A 15347-nucleotide genomic window follows, 5' to 3' on the forward strand; every position below is an offset into this window, starting at 1 on the left:
TGAAGCCTCCTCCCTATAATCCTGATCTCACTCCATCAGACTTCCACTTGTTTGAAGATTAGATTCCTGCCTCAGGTTTGTGTGTGTGGAGTTTGCATGTTCTCCCCAGTGTTTGTGGGGTTTCCACTGGGTACTTTAGTTTTCTCCCACACTCCAAAGACATGCAGATTAGGCTTAGTGGCGTTCACAGATTGCCCCCCACAAGCCTGTACAGGACAAGCGGTATAGAAAACTAAAGATTGTTTAATTTACCAGGTATTTTTTCCTATTTCTAAGCCAGCTTCTTGTATGATTTCTCTGAGATCCTGTTCTTCATTATCATATTTATTGCACGTTATAACGCGTGTTAAAAAATGTAAGTCGCTCTGGATAAGAGCGTCTGCCAAATGCCTAAATGTAAATGTGTTACTCTCTTCATTTGCATTTTCACGTTCTCCAGTTGGGTCTTTGCCAATTTTAGTAAGGCATTGGTTTAATCCTGTCTACCTATTGTAGGCTCACATGTTCTCCTTGTATACCTGTAAGATTTCTTCAATTCTTTAGTTTTCTCCCACCTACCAAAAACATACTAGTAGGTGGACTGGCTATGCTAAATTGTCATTATATGTAAATGAGCGCATGAATGAGCATGTGCACGGGTCACGGTTAGGGGATTGGCTCTTACAGGGTCTGTAATTTGTGGTCAATGGAAGAAACGACAACCCGCCATTATTAACTTATAGACTTAAATTGAATGACAGTCTTAATTAAAAACTGTTTGTGGTGGCCTGGAACATCAGATTACTTTTACACCCAGTGTTCCCGGTATAAATTGGTTGTTCTCTTCTTCTTATTTTGTTTAATAGCAGATCGCAAACCAACTACAGTACATGCATGCTGTCACCTGCTGTATCAAAAGGTAAACAGAAAAACAATAATGTGAATACTAGCATGGTGGCTTAGTGGCCCCTGTGGCCTCGCACCCCAAGGGTCCGGGTTCGATTCCCACCTCGGTCTGTATGCGTTGAGTTTGCATGTTCTTCACATGCTTGGTGGGTTTTCTCTGGGTTCTCCAGTTTCCTCCCACAATCCAAAGACATGCACCTCATCTTATGCCTTAGGTTTCCTGGGATAGGCTTCAGGCCATGACCCTGTACACAGGATAAGCGGTATACATGAATGAATTAATGAATGGCAATGTGAAGCAATCATTCCTGGGTAAATATATAAAATAAATAGACCTTAAACCATACTTAACCTTGATTATTAAAATCCTCTTGGCACCTGCTTATTAAAAAAAACTGACATTGGTCACCTTTTCTTCTTGCTACCGTCCTTGATAATACTCTTGGGTACTGTGTCCTCACTAAATCTTGCAAAAAATAAAAGGCAAAAAAAGAGAAAAAATATGTTTTACACGGCTCCCGGACATATGTGCAACTTTGCTGGCGTTTGGTTCAGTTCGGTTTATTGGCTCCTATGCTGAAAATGCTTTGTATGCTGTAGGAGAAAATTCTTAAGGCGGAGCATTTGGATGCCAAGGTACCACTGTACTGTGGAGAACACCAGAGTTTCCAGAGGAAACTTACGATGCACTGGGAGAACATGTGCACTCCACAAGTCACTGACCCGAGGTGAGATTCAAACACTTGATCCTTGAGCTGTGAGGAAACCACTGAGCCTCTGTGCATGTTACTGTATGGCTTGAATAGTTTTGCTTAAAATAAATATGTGCTTTGGGGACTATCTGTGTGTGTATGTGTGTATTTTTGCAGATTCAATGCTTTGGTATGTTTTTTGTTTTTTTTTATCTGTATGAAATAATAAAATCCTGAATACTTTGGCTCCTTAAGCACCCTACATGCTGCCCCAGTACACAGACCTGCTAAATAAATTTAAAATAATAAGGAAATGTTTAATTGTGAAAGAAAAAAAACATCAATTCCAGGTAGGTTTTACCACCACACAGCACGCTCGTAAGCAGGTTCAGCACGCACGAGCGCTTTGTGCTCGCGCGTCACGTAGCCACGCCCAGTTTCCTGTGCGGAATCACGCCGTCGCGTGCGTTTACGTAAAGCTGGCGCTCCGGTTTCCCTGGCGGAGAAGATGGCGGCTCCTGGACCGGGGGAGTATTTTAGTGTTGGGAACCATGTATCTTGCCTCACCTGCCTGGGCCAGCGCTTGCAAGGAGAAGTCGTAGCTTTTGACTACCAGACCAAGATGTTAACCTTGAGTATCCTTTTCGCGCCGTTTCCGGGGTGTTGCTGTCTTAACGCGGGGCTCGCGCGGCGGTTCGTCCGGGGCCTGCAGTTAGCTGTTAGCAGTTCAGGCGTGTTTATGTGCCGCACACTTCACACTTTCTGTCCTCATTCAAAACAGATTATGATTTTTCTTCATCTCACCCTTCTGTCATTTTGTATTTTTGCTTTTATGACGTCATTAGAGACACCCGACCTGTTCAGTTTTCTCGGTTTGATCGTGTCTTCTGTTTGTTTGTATTTTTTGACATCTTAATCCCCAGCTAGCTTAGCCGCTCTACCTGTCCTTGCTACCTCCTTAGCAAAGTTAGCATTAGCGCTTAGTAGGAGTTAGCTCTCTCGCCATTTATCTCATATAGCTTCTAGTAGATTCAGTGAGTTACATGCCGATGGGTGAGTTTAACTTACGTTTCCGGTATGAAAAGGGTTCCTTCAGGTTTTCTGAGGCATATTGTTGTATCCTCGAATAGCAAGCGTTAGCTGTTTAGAGTTTCACTACAACTGTTTGTATCCATTCGGGGTGTTAATGAATATCGTAACGAGTTAGATAAAATAACTAGCTGTTGAGGGAGAGACTTGGTTTAAAATTTGAGCTTTTCGATAAACTATTAACTTTGCTAGGATAAGTTAGCTTAGCCCCTGAAGAGCTGGAAGTTACAGTCTTGACACACACTGAGTGACTTTAAGGGTTGTGTGCTGGTTAATTTCTTCTAATGATCTGTTGTGTGGAGCTGAATTTCTTTCAGACCTCTCTGAGTGGATAAATACGGCCTTGTTTTTGAGTCAATAATAAAATATGAGCCTTGTGTAGTTTTAAAATCATACTGGATTGATTGTCCCAATGGGAAGAAACACTGACTTCACTCAGGACTTGAGTGTCAGAGCTGATGGTCTGCTTCACCTTCAGACTGCAATGTAAGAATTGTTTAAATAAACACTGTAAGAAAACATCTAGAAAACTAGTAAAGTTGTTTTTACACTCTGATTTTTTTTTATGCTGTCACAAATCTTGAATTTTTTGATGTGTTACAGATTAAAATTTCCACCCTCAAAACATACTCAAGGTCCTTTTACGAACAGTACATTGTCAGCTATCAGGCCGTTAAAGTGATGTTTTAAAGAAATAACGATTCAGTTATGAATCCCGCTTCTTGTATGGTAATTTATGTATCAACTATTTTTACATTTATAATAGATATGAACCAGTCAATTAACCAGATTAACAATTTACAATTAACCAGAATTAGCTGGTTTTCAGTTTGATTGGCCATGATCAGCCTCTGATATAAACTGTTCTGTACCGAGCACAGAAATGCATTTTTTTGGCGTTACATAAAATATAAAAAAAAATCGTGGGTTTTTTAAAAGCTTCTTATCTGCCTTTTTCTCCAAACTCTGTACCCAAATTAGTCGTAAACTTAGTCATTTCATATGCGTACACCGGTCTCAAAACACAGTGAGCGCGTATTAGTCACAAATCGCAAGTCCCATGTTTCTTTGTTAGAAGTTGTGGAGCTTTGAGACTTTTGAGGAGGTAAACATCACTGTTTCTTTATAATCATACAGGTGTTACACTCTGAACTATAAAAACAAGTTTAGAAATTATTGCCATGACCTAACAGATACACGCTTTTTAGAAACAATGTGCCTTAAAAAATCTAAGCTAAATTCTTTGCTTAATTTAATTTTGAACTATGTTAAATTCTTGTATATGGAGTTAGTTGGAATTGTATCACAGTTTTAGTCATATTTATGCATATTTTAATGATGCAGTGGAGAGAGGGTTACAGTGGTACCTCGGCCTATACGAAACATATGGCTTTGCAAAAAAATTTGAATTTGGCCTTTAGAATTGAAAATTTGCAAGAAATTTGCTTCAGCATTTGAGACATTTTTAGGAGGGGAGCCGTTCAAAACTTGTTCACGTCAATAAAAAGCCAAGTGAAGCATTTTGTGCAAGATTTAGTGATGACATTACTATTTTATTTTATCTCAGAATTTTATGAATCTCGTCAGCAAGAATAAAACCTAGCCACTTTCAGTTTTGTTTTTAAAGTAGCCGATGACGAGCAATCTAAATGTTAAGGTTAACTGAGGTTTATTGTCTCCTTTTCATACTTTACTTCATTTCAGGTACCTTTTCTAAATGTTTTAAATGTTTCTCTATGCAGAAATAGAATTATAGTGTTGAAAAGGGGTAGTACAGTCGACTTTTGGTCGTTTATGGAAGGAAAAATGTGTAAACAACCAAACCGCAAATATCCTCTGCAATTTTCTTTTCGGCAAAATATAATTTTTCATGCCTTAAACTGTTAAGAACAATATAATTTGCAAATTTTGTATAATAAATATTAACATCATAATTAGCAAAATTTCCTTTAAAAATATGAATGTATGAATTTTTTTAGTACTGTAGAGAGAACACAAAGTGACTAGAGGAAAATGTGGCTTAAGATGGTGAAGAAAACCACAGTGCATACCAAATAAAACGTGCCTGCATGAATTACAGTACATATAGGGGTAACTTCATATTTGGAATTTTACATTCTAGCACTGCGGGAGACACAGCAGTACATACAATACTGTACAGTATATGGGTTTACCTTTACATTCTCTTATTTAAAGGATAATGTTTTACCCTGAGTTTGAAATTAAATTAAAGTGTTTTGGCAGCAAATTTAGGGTTTAAACTATAAAAATTGGCATTTATAGGCATTTCTTTAGTCCACATCCGAAATTCGCGTTGTTTTATTCCCAGTTAGCTGCAGTAGTGATTGGAAGTTTGTGACCTGAGATGCTGTAGAGCTCGACACTGCAGAAGGCTTAACATGACCCGCTGTACGCTGGGGTTGAGTTCTTCTTTTCACTTTTGAAATGTTGGAATTTACTGCAAGAAACCAAAGCGTAGTTCCTCTTGGCTTATGTCTAAAGTCTTTTTGCAGGCATAGCTCTTCAGGCGAACGCTGCACAGTGCATTTATCATGCAGCCAGACAGCTTTTCTAAATGTGGCCAAGTTAGTGTCGGGCAAAACGGACCTGTCGGGAGCGGATTTTCTTAGGGAACTATTCCAATCAGTCGTAATGGTCGTCTCCATTCGTGAATGCTCAGTATTCCAGATGGCAGTAATTCTTAGTATGCCTTCTTTGTCGTCTGTTTGTCCTTGTTTACAGATTTGTCTGTTTTCTCACTTCACATGTGAAACCAGCAAGAAAGTAATTAGGCCCTTGTGTCGAATATTTGCTTTCGGCCAAAACACAGTATCGATGTTGATTTCATTTATTTATTTTGGTATATACGTGTTATACATATAATAGAAAAAATGCTACTTCTGAAGTTTATGCAACATGAAGGTGACGGATCTTGCTTCCCTTAAAATTAAGTTGCTAACTTCGGCCATTTTGGAGAGAGAATTTTATACAGTACTGTGCAAAAGGCACCATATTATATGCTGTACCAATGTTTTTATATATGTTTATCATGTCTGCATAATTATGTACAAAATCATTCAGTATTTCCATATACAGTGAGACCTCGGATTGCGAGTAAACCGGTAAAGATTTTTAATAAATTTTGACTTGAAAAACGAACAAGTCTTGGTTTACGAATCCTGAGTATCATGTATAATGCATGCACTTCTTGTTTTGACACCGAGCGTCACGTGATTGAAAATGAGCCAATGGTTTTTCTCTCTCTTGCGCCGCTGAATTGTGGGTAATCGTCTCCCCTGCTGGGTCTTAGTGCGCGGTATAATCAACATTCGTGCACGCGTGTAATGTTTACTATAACACTGTAATCACGTGTGTGTTTTACGTGCCCTAAAAATGGACATTTTTCAGTGTCATAACTCTTGCTTCAAACAATTATTTAAAATGCAAGCAATTCATGTCTTTAAGTATTAATACTAAAACTGATATAAGCTTCTAGAAGAATATTACCTGTAAAAATTGTTGCTTAAATTAAAGCCTTCCGGTTTTGGGGAAAAGCTTAAAAAGCAAAAAAAAAAAAAATCCGTAGTGTTCGTAACCATTTCAAATTCATGTTGCAATATCTCAACAATTTAGCATTTTAGAATAATACACTTTCTCAGGTTTAAGTCTTTTTATGTAAAATCTAAATTGGCCAAGTTTAATCTAAATGACCGTTAAGATCGTGAAAAGATTCGAATTCAAAAGGTAACGGACACTACAGACATGAAATTGCATTTATCATGTGTTTAATTTTATCTGATAAAAATATAAATGTGTTCGCACATTTACAAAAAACTAATCATGGATTGGGAGATAAGAAGCATAAAGTATTATAAAAAAAATTATCTTGTATGATCCTATCTGTAATGTTACTTCTTCTTCAAGGTGAGACACTTTTTAGCACTAATGCTAAATTTCAGCCATTTGCATAGAGGCCAATTAAAATATGAATAAACCTATTTGACCAGTATTCATTGTTTACATTTTGATGTAGCCCAAGCATTAGATGTTTGCCGAAGTCTAAACTGTTTGTACTGGTTTTCCTTAACCTTACTGTCAGAATGTGCTTCCTCCAGCGGCAAGCCCAACCTCAGCGACATCATCCTGATTAACTTAGCCTACGTTTCTGACGTAGAAACCATTAATGACCGCACCGAGACCCCTCCCCCTCTAGCATCTTTGAATGTCGGCAAGGTAAGTGACATTGTCCTGGAGGACAGGTTTTTGTAGACACTGATGTTGGACAAGAAGGCAGGTTGAATGTCGTGTTGGAACTGGTGTGGCTTTTTTTTTTTTTTTTTTTTTTTCCAGGAGTTGGTGCTCGACTCCTTAGTTCCACTGAAAGAAACACTTGATGCTTAAATATTTGGGATGATTTTATGCTCCAAAGTTTGTTTGGAACAGTTTAAGGATAGCGTTTCCAGCGTAACAGCGCACCAGTACAGTTTGGGATGAATTAAAGGGGAGACTGCAAGCCAGGCCTTCTCGTCCAACATCAGTGTCTGAAATGTTCATTCATATCTCTGCCTTGGCAGGATTAAACAGGATGACATCTCAATCCCTGTGCTGTCTAAAACATAATCTATGGCTTATTTAACTTTTACAGGCATTAAATAATTTGGGATAATTTTTTATGTATTTATGTTGGTAAGTGCATAAACTTTTAATCAGCTTTGTTCAGCTCTGTTCTCTAAATGTTACTTACCGGAAAAGCAAAAGATATGAGCAATTTGAGATTGTGCTAAACTACACGAGAAAAACTGAAGGGGGAAAAAAAAACAAAGCCTTTTTTTTTTAGCTCTTTGTAAAGCTGGCTATGTTGAAGTAACATTGTTGCGCTCATTGGCATGAATGACACGTCTGGCATGTGACCATTTTTTCATCTCTGACTGTAAAGTGTGTGTTTTTCTCCCACAGCTTGCCAATCGGGCAAGAACGGAAAAGGAAGACAAGTTGTCCCAAGCCTATGCAATCAGCGCTGGGGTTTCAGTCGAGGGCCAGCAACTATTCCAAACTATACATAAAACGTAAGACACAACAGCCTTCGTGATGTGTGTGTTGTTGCTGAATGTTATATTTAGAATGTGTTTTACAGACACTTATTTATAGTCATTTAAACTAAAGAAGAAACCATGTGATCACATGCTGGTGCAGAAAAAAATTATTCATGATAAGGTGTGTTGTAGCCATTAGTTTTGTTACAACTCAAAACATTTTTTTTTTGTTCTACCACAGAAACTGGCCAATAATCATAATTTGTATTTAACAAAATCAGTCACTTTGTTTTATCCTTGTATTAATTAAAAAAATGCAATGTCCATGAGACAACTTGTCTCTCGCTTTAAGAAGTCATTCCCTCATTAGCTTCTTATTGTTTTTCTTTTGAAACTAGTGAGAGTGGAAAAAAACTCTTTTTGCTGTAAAACCTGAAATCACGAGGTTTTACTGTACAGTGAAAGCAACCGGATCTGCTGCGTGCAAATCTCAACTTTTTGATAACCCACTTATAGTAAATAAACGTCTTGTAACAGAAAGCTACACATCATTGACTGCTTTTTCCCCCTTGGATTAAATAATGCTTTCTGTCCCAGATATTTAACTGGAATTGGTATAGTTTTTTTGTGTTTTATAAAAACAATTATGGTAAACAAGCCTGCTGATTAATAGAGGCATGTTATTGTTTATTGACTTGGCTGTAGTCAGGTTTCAGATTTTCTAATAATTTTACATTTTTAGATGGCTCTGTGCAGCTTAAGTTTCAGGGATTAATCCTCCTTTAAATAAAAGAAAAGTCTGTTCACGATGCAAAACTGTGTTTCTCTACACAGTCTACACAGTCGGTGTGCACTTCCTATTTTTTTTTTAAGGCAGCTGTCATTCATTGCATTCTTATTATTGTGATTCATCTACATTCAAATCTGTAAAATAATTCTTAAATAATTAAATAATTCCTTAAATATTATTTTTGATTGTGTCAAGCTGCTTTGAGACAATGTCAATTGTTAAAAAAACTATACAAATAAAATTAAATTGCATTTACTGCCTCTCAGTACACCACTTTCGCAGTATCAGATTAAACCGGTACAGGAGCGGTGGCACTTTAGAGGAAATTGTCCACTATGATTGTTCTTCCGCGCATATTTTTTTTTAAATGGGTCGGCAAAATACTTGGGTGGCCCTCCAGTGTACTTTGGCAGCCCATCCAGGTTTACTTTATATGTGGGGAAACACTGGAGTTATTTGTTTGGTCTGGTAGAATTAATGTTGTCAGACCTTAATCATTAGCCATTGTTAGTGACCAGCAGTGTGCAGCAGTGTTTTTTTTTTTTTTTTTTTTTTTTTTTTTAAATATAGATTTATGTTGTTATAGTGCAGTGTTTCTGAACCTCTTTTTTTCCCCCCCAGCATTAAAGACTGCAAATGGCAGGAGAAGAACATTATTGTGATGGACGACGTCGTCATCTCGCCACCGTATCAGGTGGAAAACTGCAAAGGCAAAGAGGGAAGTGCTTTAAGTCATATACGCAAAATTGTAAGTTTCTCCTCATCCTGTTTCTTATTGCTACTGATTGCATCTTTTTTTTGTTTTGGTTGGTTGCTTTTTAATTTTTAAAGAAAACGCAAAAATGTATGCGTAATTCATAGGGTTCCTTTAAACCAGACACATGGACTGAAACACTGCATCTGCTGCTTCTGTTCACTGAACTAAAGTTTTATGTGGAAATTAAAATCCATAATTCTGATCCAATGATTCTGATTTTAGCTGAAGAGATTACATTAAGTGTTGCACAGATTAATTCACTGATCTTAAGCTTGTCCATCAGCGATGGGAATCACCAGGGATCAAGCAATACAACATGATACCTCGGTGCCGATTAGATTAAAATTGTGATTCTATGAGTATCATGATTTTATGAATATCCCTATTCGATATAACATTTTCCCAGATTTTGTTACAATATTAAACTTTTAAAAATGTTTAATGAATGTAGCCCGTTACTTATAACATTAGTTTTCCCACTTAATAACCAAGAGCAGCATTTAAACAGTACAAACTAACAAATACATGTTTGACATTTAACTTTAAATTAAAGCAAGCAAAAAAAATGTATTATTTATTTGTGTCTGTCTTTCGTCCTAATTATTATTTCTAAACAAACCTGGAAAATACACTCCACACAGGAAAATGTGTAAATATTTTAAAAAACGGATGACGTTTTACCGCCTCTAATGTCTCAAGTCTCAAAACTCAACTTGACAGTGAGCAACACACTAATGTACAGTACACAATTTCTGACTGATTTGCGTTCACTGTGTTTTTTGAGACAAGTTTAAGCATGTGTAAGGAGTGGGTTTAAGACTAATTCACTTGAAGTTTTGGACAAAAAAAAATCAGATCAGAGCCTTTTAATGTGCTTGAAACGTACTCTGATGCACTACTCAGTACAGAATCATTTATATTTGAGGCTGGTTCATCTGTAATAAACTTAAAACCTTTTTTTTTAATTGATATGTAAGTCATTGTGGCGATTTATATGAATCGCCACACAAAAGGATTGCAGTTTATAACTGAACCCCTCACTGCCATTTTTGTCCATTTAGTTTGTTAATTAAATAAACTGATTGTTAGTAAGCACTGACACTAATCAGGCTTCTTATTACAATTTCGTTAGCTGAAAATACATTTAAAGGCTATTTATTTTTTGCTATGTTTGTTCAATTTCTTGTGTATAGACTAAAAATAGCATGTGTTTTTAACCATCTCGCCTTTCTCTCTGTGCCACAGGTCGAGAAACATTTTAGAGACGTGGAAACGCAGAAGTCGATGCAGCGTTCACAAGCACAGCAAACACAGAAGGAGTCGTCGTTATCATCCTGATGTGATAGAGGGCGGGCACGGATTGGCCAGAGAGGGCACGGTGGGCATCAGCGCCCCGAAAGCTGAGCAAGAACGGCACTCCCCCTCTCTTTTTCTCTGTCTCTCTCTTCCTCCTCCCACATTCATTGTCAGTCAGAGGGGGTGGGGGGGGGTCACCAAGGGGCCCCGGGTCTACCAGATCAAATAATAAAAATAAAAAAACAGAAAAACTGGAAAAAAATTAAATAAAAAGTGAGGGTGAAAAGACTTAATTCTAAATTAGACTTTATAAAGATAATTTAAAATACCGATTATTAAACAACCCATAGTTTTCCTAACTAACTCTCAGCATCTCTCTCTCTCTTCCTCTTTCTCTGTGCCCTCCTCTTCCCCTTCATTTTCCTTTTCTCTTCGTCTTCATTTCCATTTTTCTCAAAAAAAAGAAAAAAACCCAAGCAGTCAGAAAAGCCCATTAGCTTTTTTTTTTCTTCCTCTCCCAATTTTCCTTTTTTCCCCCCAGCGCTGTCTTCATGTTCTACACGTGTCTGTATTTTCTGTATTTTAAAACAATGTGACTTGAAATGCCACAGTTTAAAAAGGACATTTTCTAAAATAAAAGTAACAAAAATTCTGACTGTAATGCTGTATTTTAATTTTTTTTATCCCCTTTTTTAAATATTAAAATGCCAGAATGACCCAAAATATGATGTATGATGATTCCTGCACATAGAAAGCTGTGCTTGGCTGATGATTTGGACCTGAGACAATCAGTGAACTTAACTTTCTACCAGAATCTTCTTAAGACAAATGGATGATGATCTTAAGCAGGATTGACAGTCATGCAGCAGGACAGTGATGGTGAGGAATACAGACAGCAAAGTCATCAATTTGTCAACAATAAAAACGACACCAAGTCCTTTATATAGAAAACCTTATAGTTTATTAAAACAATTATGTAATATTTTATTTAGAGAGTGTAGTGTTAGAAGCTGCCAGTGATGGAGGAGTCTTGGACTTGCTTAAAGCGGCTAACAAAAAAAAAATCCCCTTTTTTAAAATCACATTATACAGCATCAGAAACGGACTTTTAACAGGCTTGAATTAACAATCCAACAATCCTAAGACCTGTAGAAAATATTACATTTACAAAAAGCAAAGAAATGTAAACAGCCACTTAAAAAATCAAACTGGACAAGCAAGTGAAGGTGAAGTCTCTTTCTGTATTATACAACTAAATTTTATAAATAATTTGCCTGTCAATGCCTCGAACAACGAATATGAATTCACCCCTGAGAAACAGGCAACATGATCATGATCTAAAAAAACAAAAACTGTGTGTGTGTGTAGCATTCCAGTATGTAGGAGAGGTATTTGAGTCAAACCGGGACTTTTTTGCAGAAAACAAGCACAGTACGGAGACTCTGTCTGTGGGAACTGTACACACAATTATTCACCACCACCACTTGCAGGTTACGCCATACGGTCCTGACCTCGTTCCAAGCCATTTCCACAAGTTTGAGCCGTTAATGGAGTTCCATGGAAGCCGGCGTTTCAGACGTGAATCAGACAGGCAGTCCGGTCATGGCTCTGGAGTATTGATAAAACTTTCTACCTTGATGGTATCCAAGCACTAGTGAAATGCTAGGATAAGTGCATTCGTGTATCATGGGATTATATAGACAAATTAGGGAAGTTTTTTTTTACCCTCATAACCGTATTTGATATACTGCACAATTAAAAGTCCCGGTTTGACTTGAACACCCCACGTCTCTTCAGTATATGATGCCAGTGTCGCGTGATGGATGTAGCTATTGTCCACTACTTGTGCTAAGCTGCCGTTCAACGCGTCCCTGTGCCTTTTATCCGTCCGTCCCAAGGATGAGCACGGCTCCGAAGATGGCCACATTGTGTCCAATCAGCTTCATTTGGTTCCAGAACTCGACGCGGCGCGTGTGGTGCCAGTAGCCCAGGTTTCCGTCGATGAACAGAATGATCAGCGGGAGCAGCACGGCTAAGATCTGTGACGCCAAACGTATGTAGTACCCTGAGAGGAAGGAGAGAGCGAGGACGCCAAAGAGAATGACCAGGAGCTGAACGGTGATCTCGCCACCGGGGATGTGGTCCAAAAACGCCAATCTGTCCTCCTGACTGTGCTGCAGAGAGTACACCTGGAGAAAGACGATGAGAACAGTGGGAAAAAAAAAAAACATGGTTTAAAACCTGGACAACAAAGTATTTTTGATTAATTTACACGCCATCGTCATTGAAAAATTTCCAGTTCTTATATTTCTTTAAAATATTGCAAGTGGACTGATCATTTACTGAACACTATTAGAATGTCTATCAATGTTTCATCTTGTCCAACAATAATTCTTCATCCAAAACATTTTCAGCTAGAACGTATTGTATACTAGCTAAGTTATTCCTTAAAGAACCCATTTCATGTATTAGTAATAGAAGGTAATACATGAAAGATGGATACTTTTGAAGAAAAAAAACTTACCAAACAAATTAAATAGATCCCTAAGAAGACCTGGCCAGTGGACTGAAGTGAGCGAGTGCGTGGTTTCTGCCTGTACGCTTCTCCTGCTCCGCTGGCCAGCACTAGGAAAGCTCCAATAACAGCCAAGGCCCTCGAGTACATCCTCACCTGAGGAATAACACATATAACAAGTACCCATGAGCAGAGATCCAATCAACACCTTTTAGCCAGTTTTAACTATTTTGGTTCAACGTTTTTTATTCATTGACTCTGACTTCATACCTTTAACCAGTCTCCGTAATGGACTTGCCCGCCGATGTACGAGGCATACGTGCTCAAAGCCAGCTGGATTGCGGCACAGAGAGCGAACCATCTCCTCTTCACTCCGAACGACATGAAACTCGAACACAACACCGCCGCTGCCATGTCAAAGTACAAGTACGGCACCTGGATATCCGGCTTCCTAAAATTACACATACAAAACAGTGAGGCGGAGTTCTCCATTCTGATCAATCAGGTGTTGCTTTGTCTTTAAATGACAGCAGCTCCGACTGTAATTCACATCACAGCCTTTATAATAATCTATTTCTCCTGCAATAATAATGTTGTGCAGTGGACATGACACATTTACTAATACAAACAATTTTCATTCAAATGTTATTTAAAATAAAAATATGGTGAAGATTCCTGTAAAAAAAAGATAGTGGTGGCTCAAACGGTTAAGGCTTTTGGTTGCTTATCGGAAGGTTGTGGGTTCGAGCCCAAACACTGACAAGCCTTCTCTGCTGAGCCCTTAAGCCTATTTGCTCCACGAGTGCTGTAATGGAATTGAATCTTAAGATTCATAGGAGTTTGCACTTTCCAGATGTTTTTTCAATAACTTAAGTCAAGAAAGAAGTTGGTGAAGTAACTGTCATTTATCCAGGAAATGAGCTGGACTACAAATGTGTATGATGCAACTTGTGTATGATGATCCTCGGAGAACAATCCACAACAACACTGCTGCCAAGTTGATCCTAAGGCTGCTGACCCAGGGGCAGACGGAACATCAGCCAATAACTCAGTGTGCCGTAAATGACCCGTCCTTTATTTCGAGGATTGTCACCGGTGATGAAACTTGGATGTATGAGTATGACCCTGAGATGAAGCAACAGTCTTCACAGTGGAAGATCCTATCATCTCTATGACAAAAAAAAACGCAAGCAGCTCGACAGAGTCTATGCTCATTGGCTTTTTCAAGATTTGCAGCATTGTGCATTGAGAATTCGTACACAGGGGCCAGACCATCAATAGTGAATTCTACTGCCAGGTTTTAAGATGCCTGACAGAGGACATACGACAACTTGTTAACAGAACCAATTATGAAACTTTTGATATCACCTCGCATTGAAATTAAACGTTGTTGATTAGTTTCCTTAAACATCAAAGATGGGACCTTTTTCAGTGAGCCTAAGGTATAAGAAACTTTGTATGATGATCAATAAAATATAAAATGCACTACTCTTTAATCTTCAGTTTTTTTTCCCCTTTGATCTTACAGCCATGCAAGACGACAGTTTTCCAAAAACCTTATTCCCAAAACCACTTAACCAGAAAAAGAGCTAATTAAAGGGCTTTGAGACTAAAGATAGGCAGTGGGATCAACTCCATCCAGATGTGGAAGCAGATCCCGGAAGTGACGTGGCCATTTCTCTGTCCCAACACTACATAGGTGCACTAGGTAGTGTGCTAAAACAAGTGTTTTCACCCTACGTAGTGCTCCATATTATTCACCAAGGAGCAGTTTGAGATTGAACCAATAAATATATACAACTGCAGAAATTCTCTTAATCGTGTAAATAAAAACTCACCAAACTGTTTACTCATCAAGCTAACAGGTTAGCCTTAACTGCCCTTTCTGTTAACTAGCACTAAGATTGCAAAAGAGATTGGACTTTTTACCTCTTCACATCGGCTCGCTCAGCAAACAGCATGAGCATGCTAAAGCAGTTCCAGAACCCGAACCGGGTCAGAATGAAAGCTCCGCACTGAGCGATAAACCTCAGCACTTGTCGTCTGCTCGGAGCCGCCATGATGACTGAGGGCGGAAGTGTTCACTTCTTCGACTCACAAGGACATGCGCAGTGGGGTGGCGAAGACTCCTTGCTGCCCTCTAGTGTTAGAATTAATACTGAATCAACTTGAAATCTAAATGGGATGAATTAGGTATTTTTTATGCAACATTATAAGTAAAACATTAGAAAATAAATTGTGGATAAAATCAGAATTTGTGTCAAGAAAAATAAGGAACGATCAAGGAATA

The 15347-nt window shown here is 38.2% G+C and overlaps 2 protein-coding genes across 2 annotated transcripts; one reads left to right on the forward strand and one right to left on the reverse strand.

Annotated features, from left to right (window-relative positions):
* The first annotated feature begins 2031 nt into the window (after positions 1-2031).
* On the forward strand, positions 2032-11203 carry lsm12b (LSM12 homolog b). The gene is made up of 5 exons (XM_053512327.1): positions 2032-2212; positions 6766-6899; positions 7623-7732; positions 9111-9237; positions 10492-11203. Exons 1-5 carry the CDS (start codon positions 2086-2088, stop codon positions 10582-10584), a joined length of 591 nt encoding a protein of 196 aa, XP_053368302.1. The 5' UTR covers positions 2032-2085; the 3' UTR covers positions 10585-11203.
* Positions 11204-11490: 287 nt separating this feature from the next.
* On the reverse strand, positions 11491-15121 carry tmem101 (transmembrane protein 101). The gene is made up of 4 exons (XM_053511800.1): positions 14987-15121; positions 13328-13508; positions 13067-13213; positions 11491-12731 (listed from the first exon to the last, which is right to left on the reverse strand). Exons 1-4 carry the CDS (start codon positions 15115-15117, stop codon positions 12423-12425), a joined length of 768 nt encoding a protein of 255 aa, XP_053367775.1. The 5' UTR covers positions 15118-15121; the 3' UTR covers positions 11491-12422.
* Between the last annotated feature and the right edge of the window lie 226 nt (positions 15122-15347).

The sequence above is a fragment of the Clarias gariepinus genome, chromosome 14, assembly GCF_024256425.1.
Source record: "Clarias gariepinus isolate MV-2021 ecotype Netherlands chromosome 14, CGAR_prim_01v2, whole genome shotgun sequence".
NCBI classification, from domain to species: Eukaryota; Metazoa; Chordata; class Actinopteri; order Siluriformes; family Clariidae; genus Clarias; species Clarias gariepinus.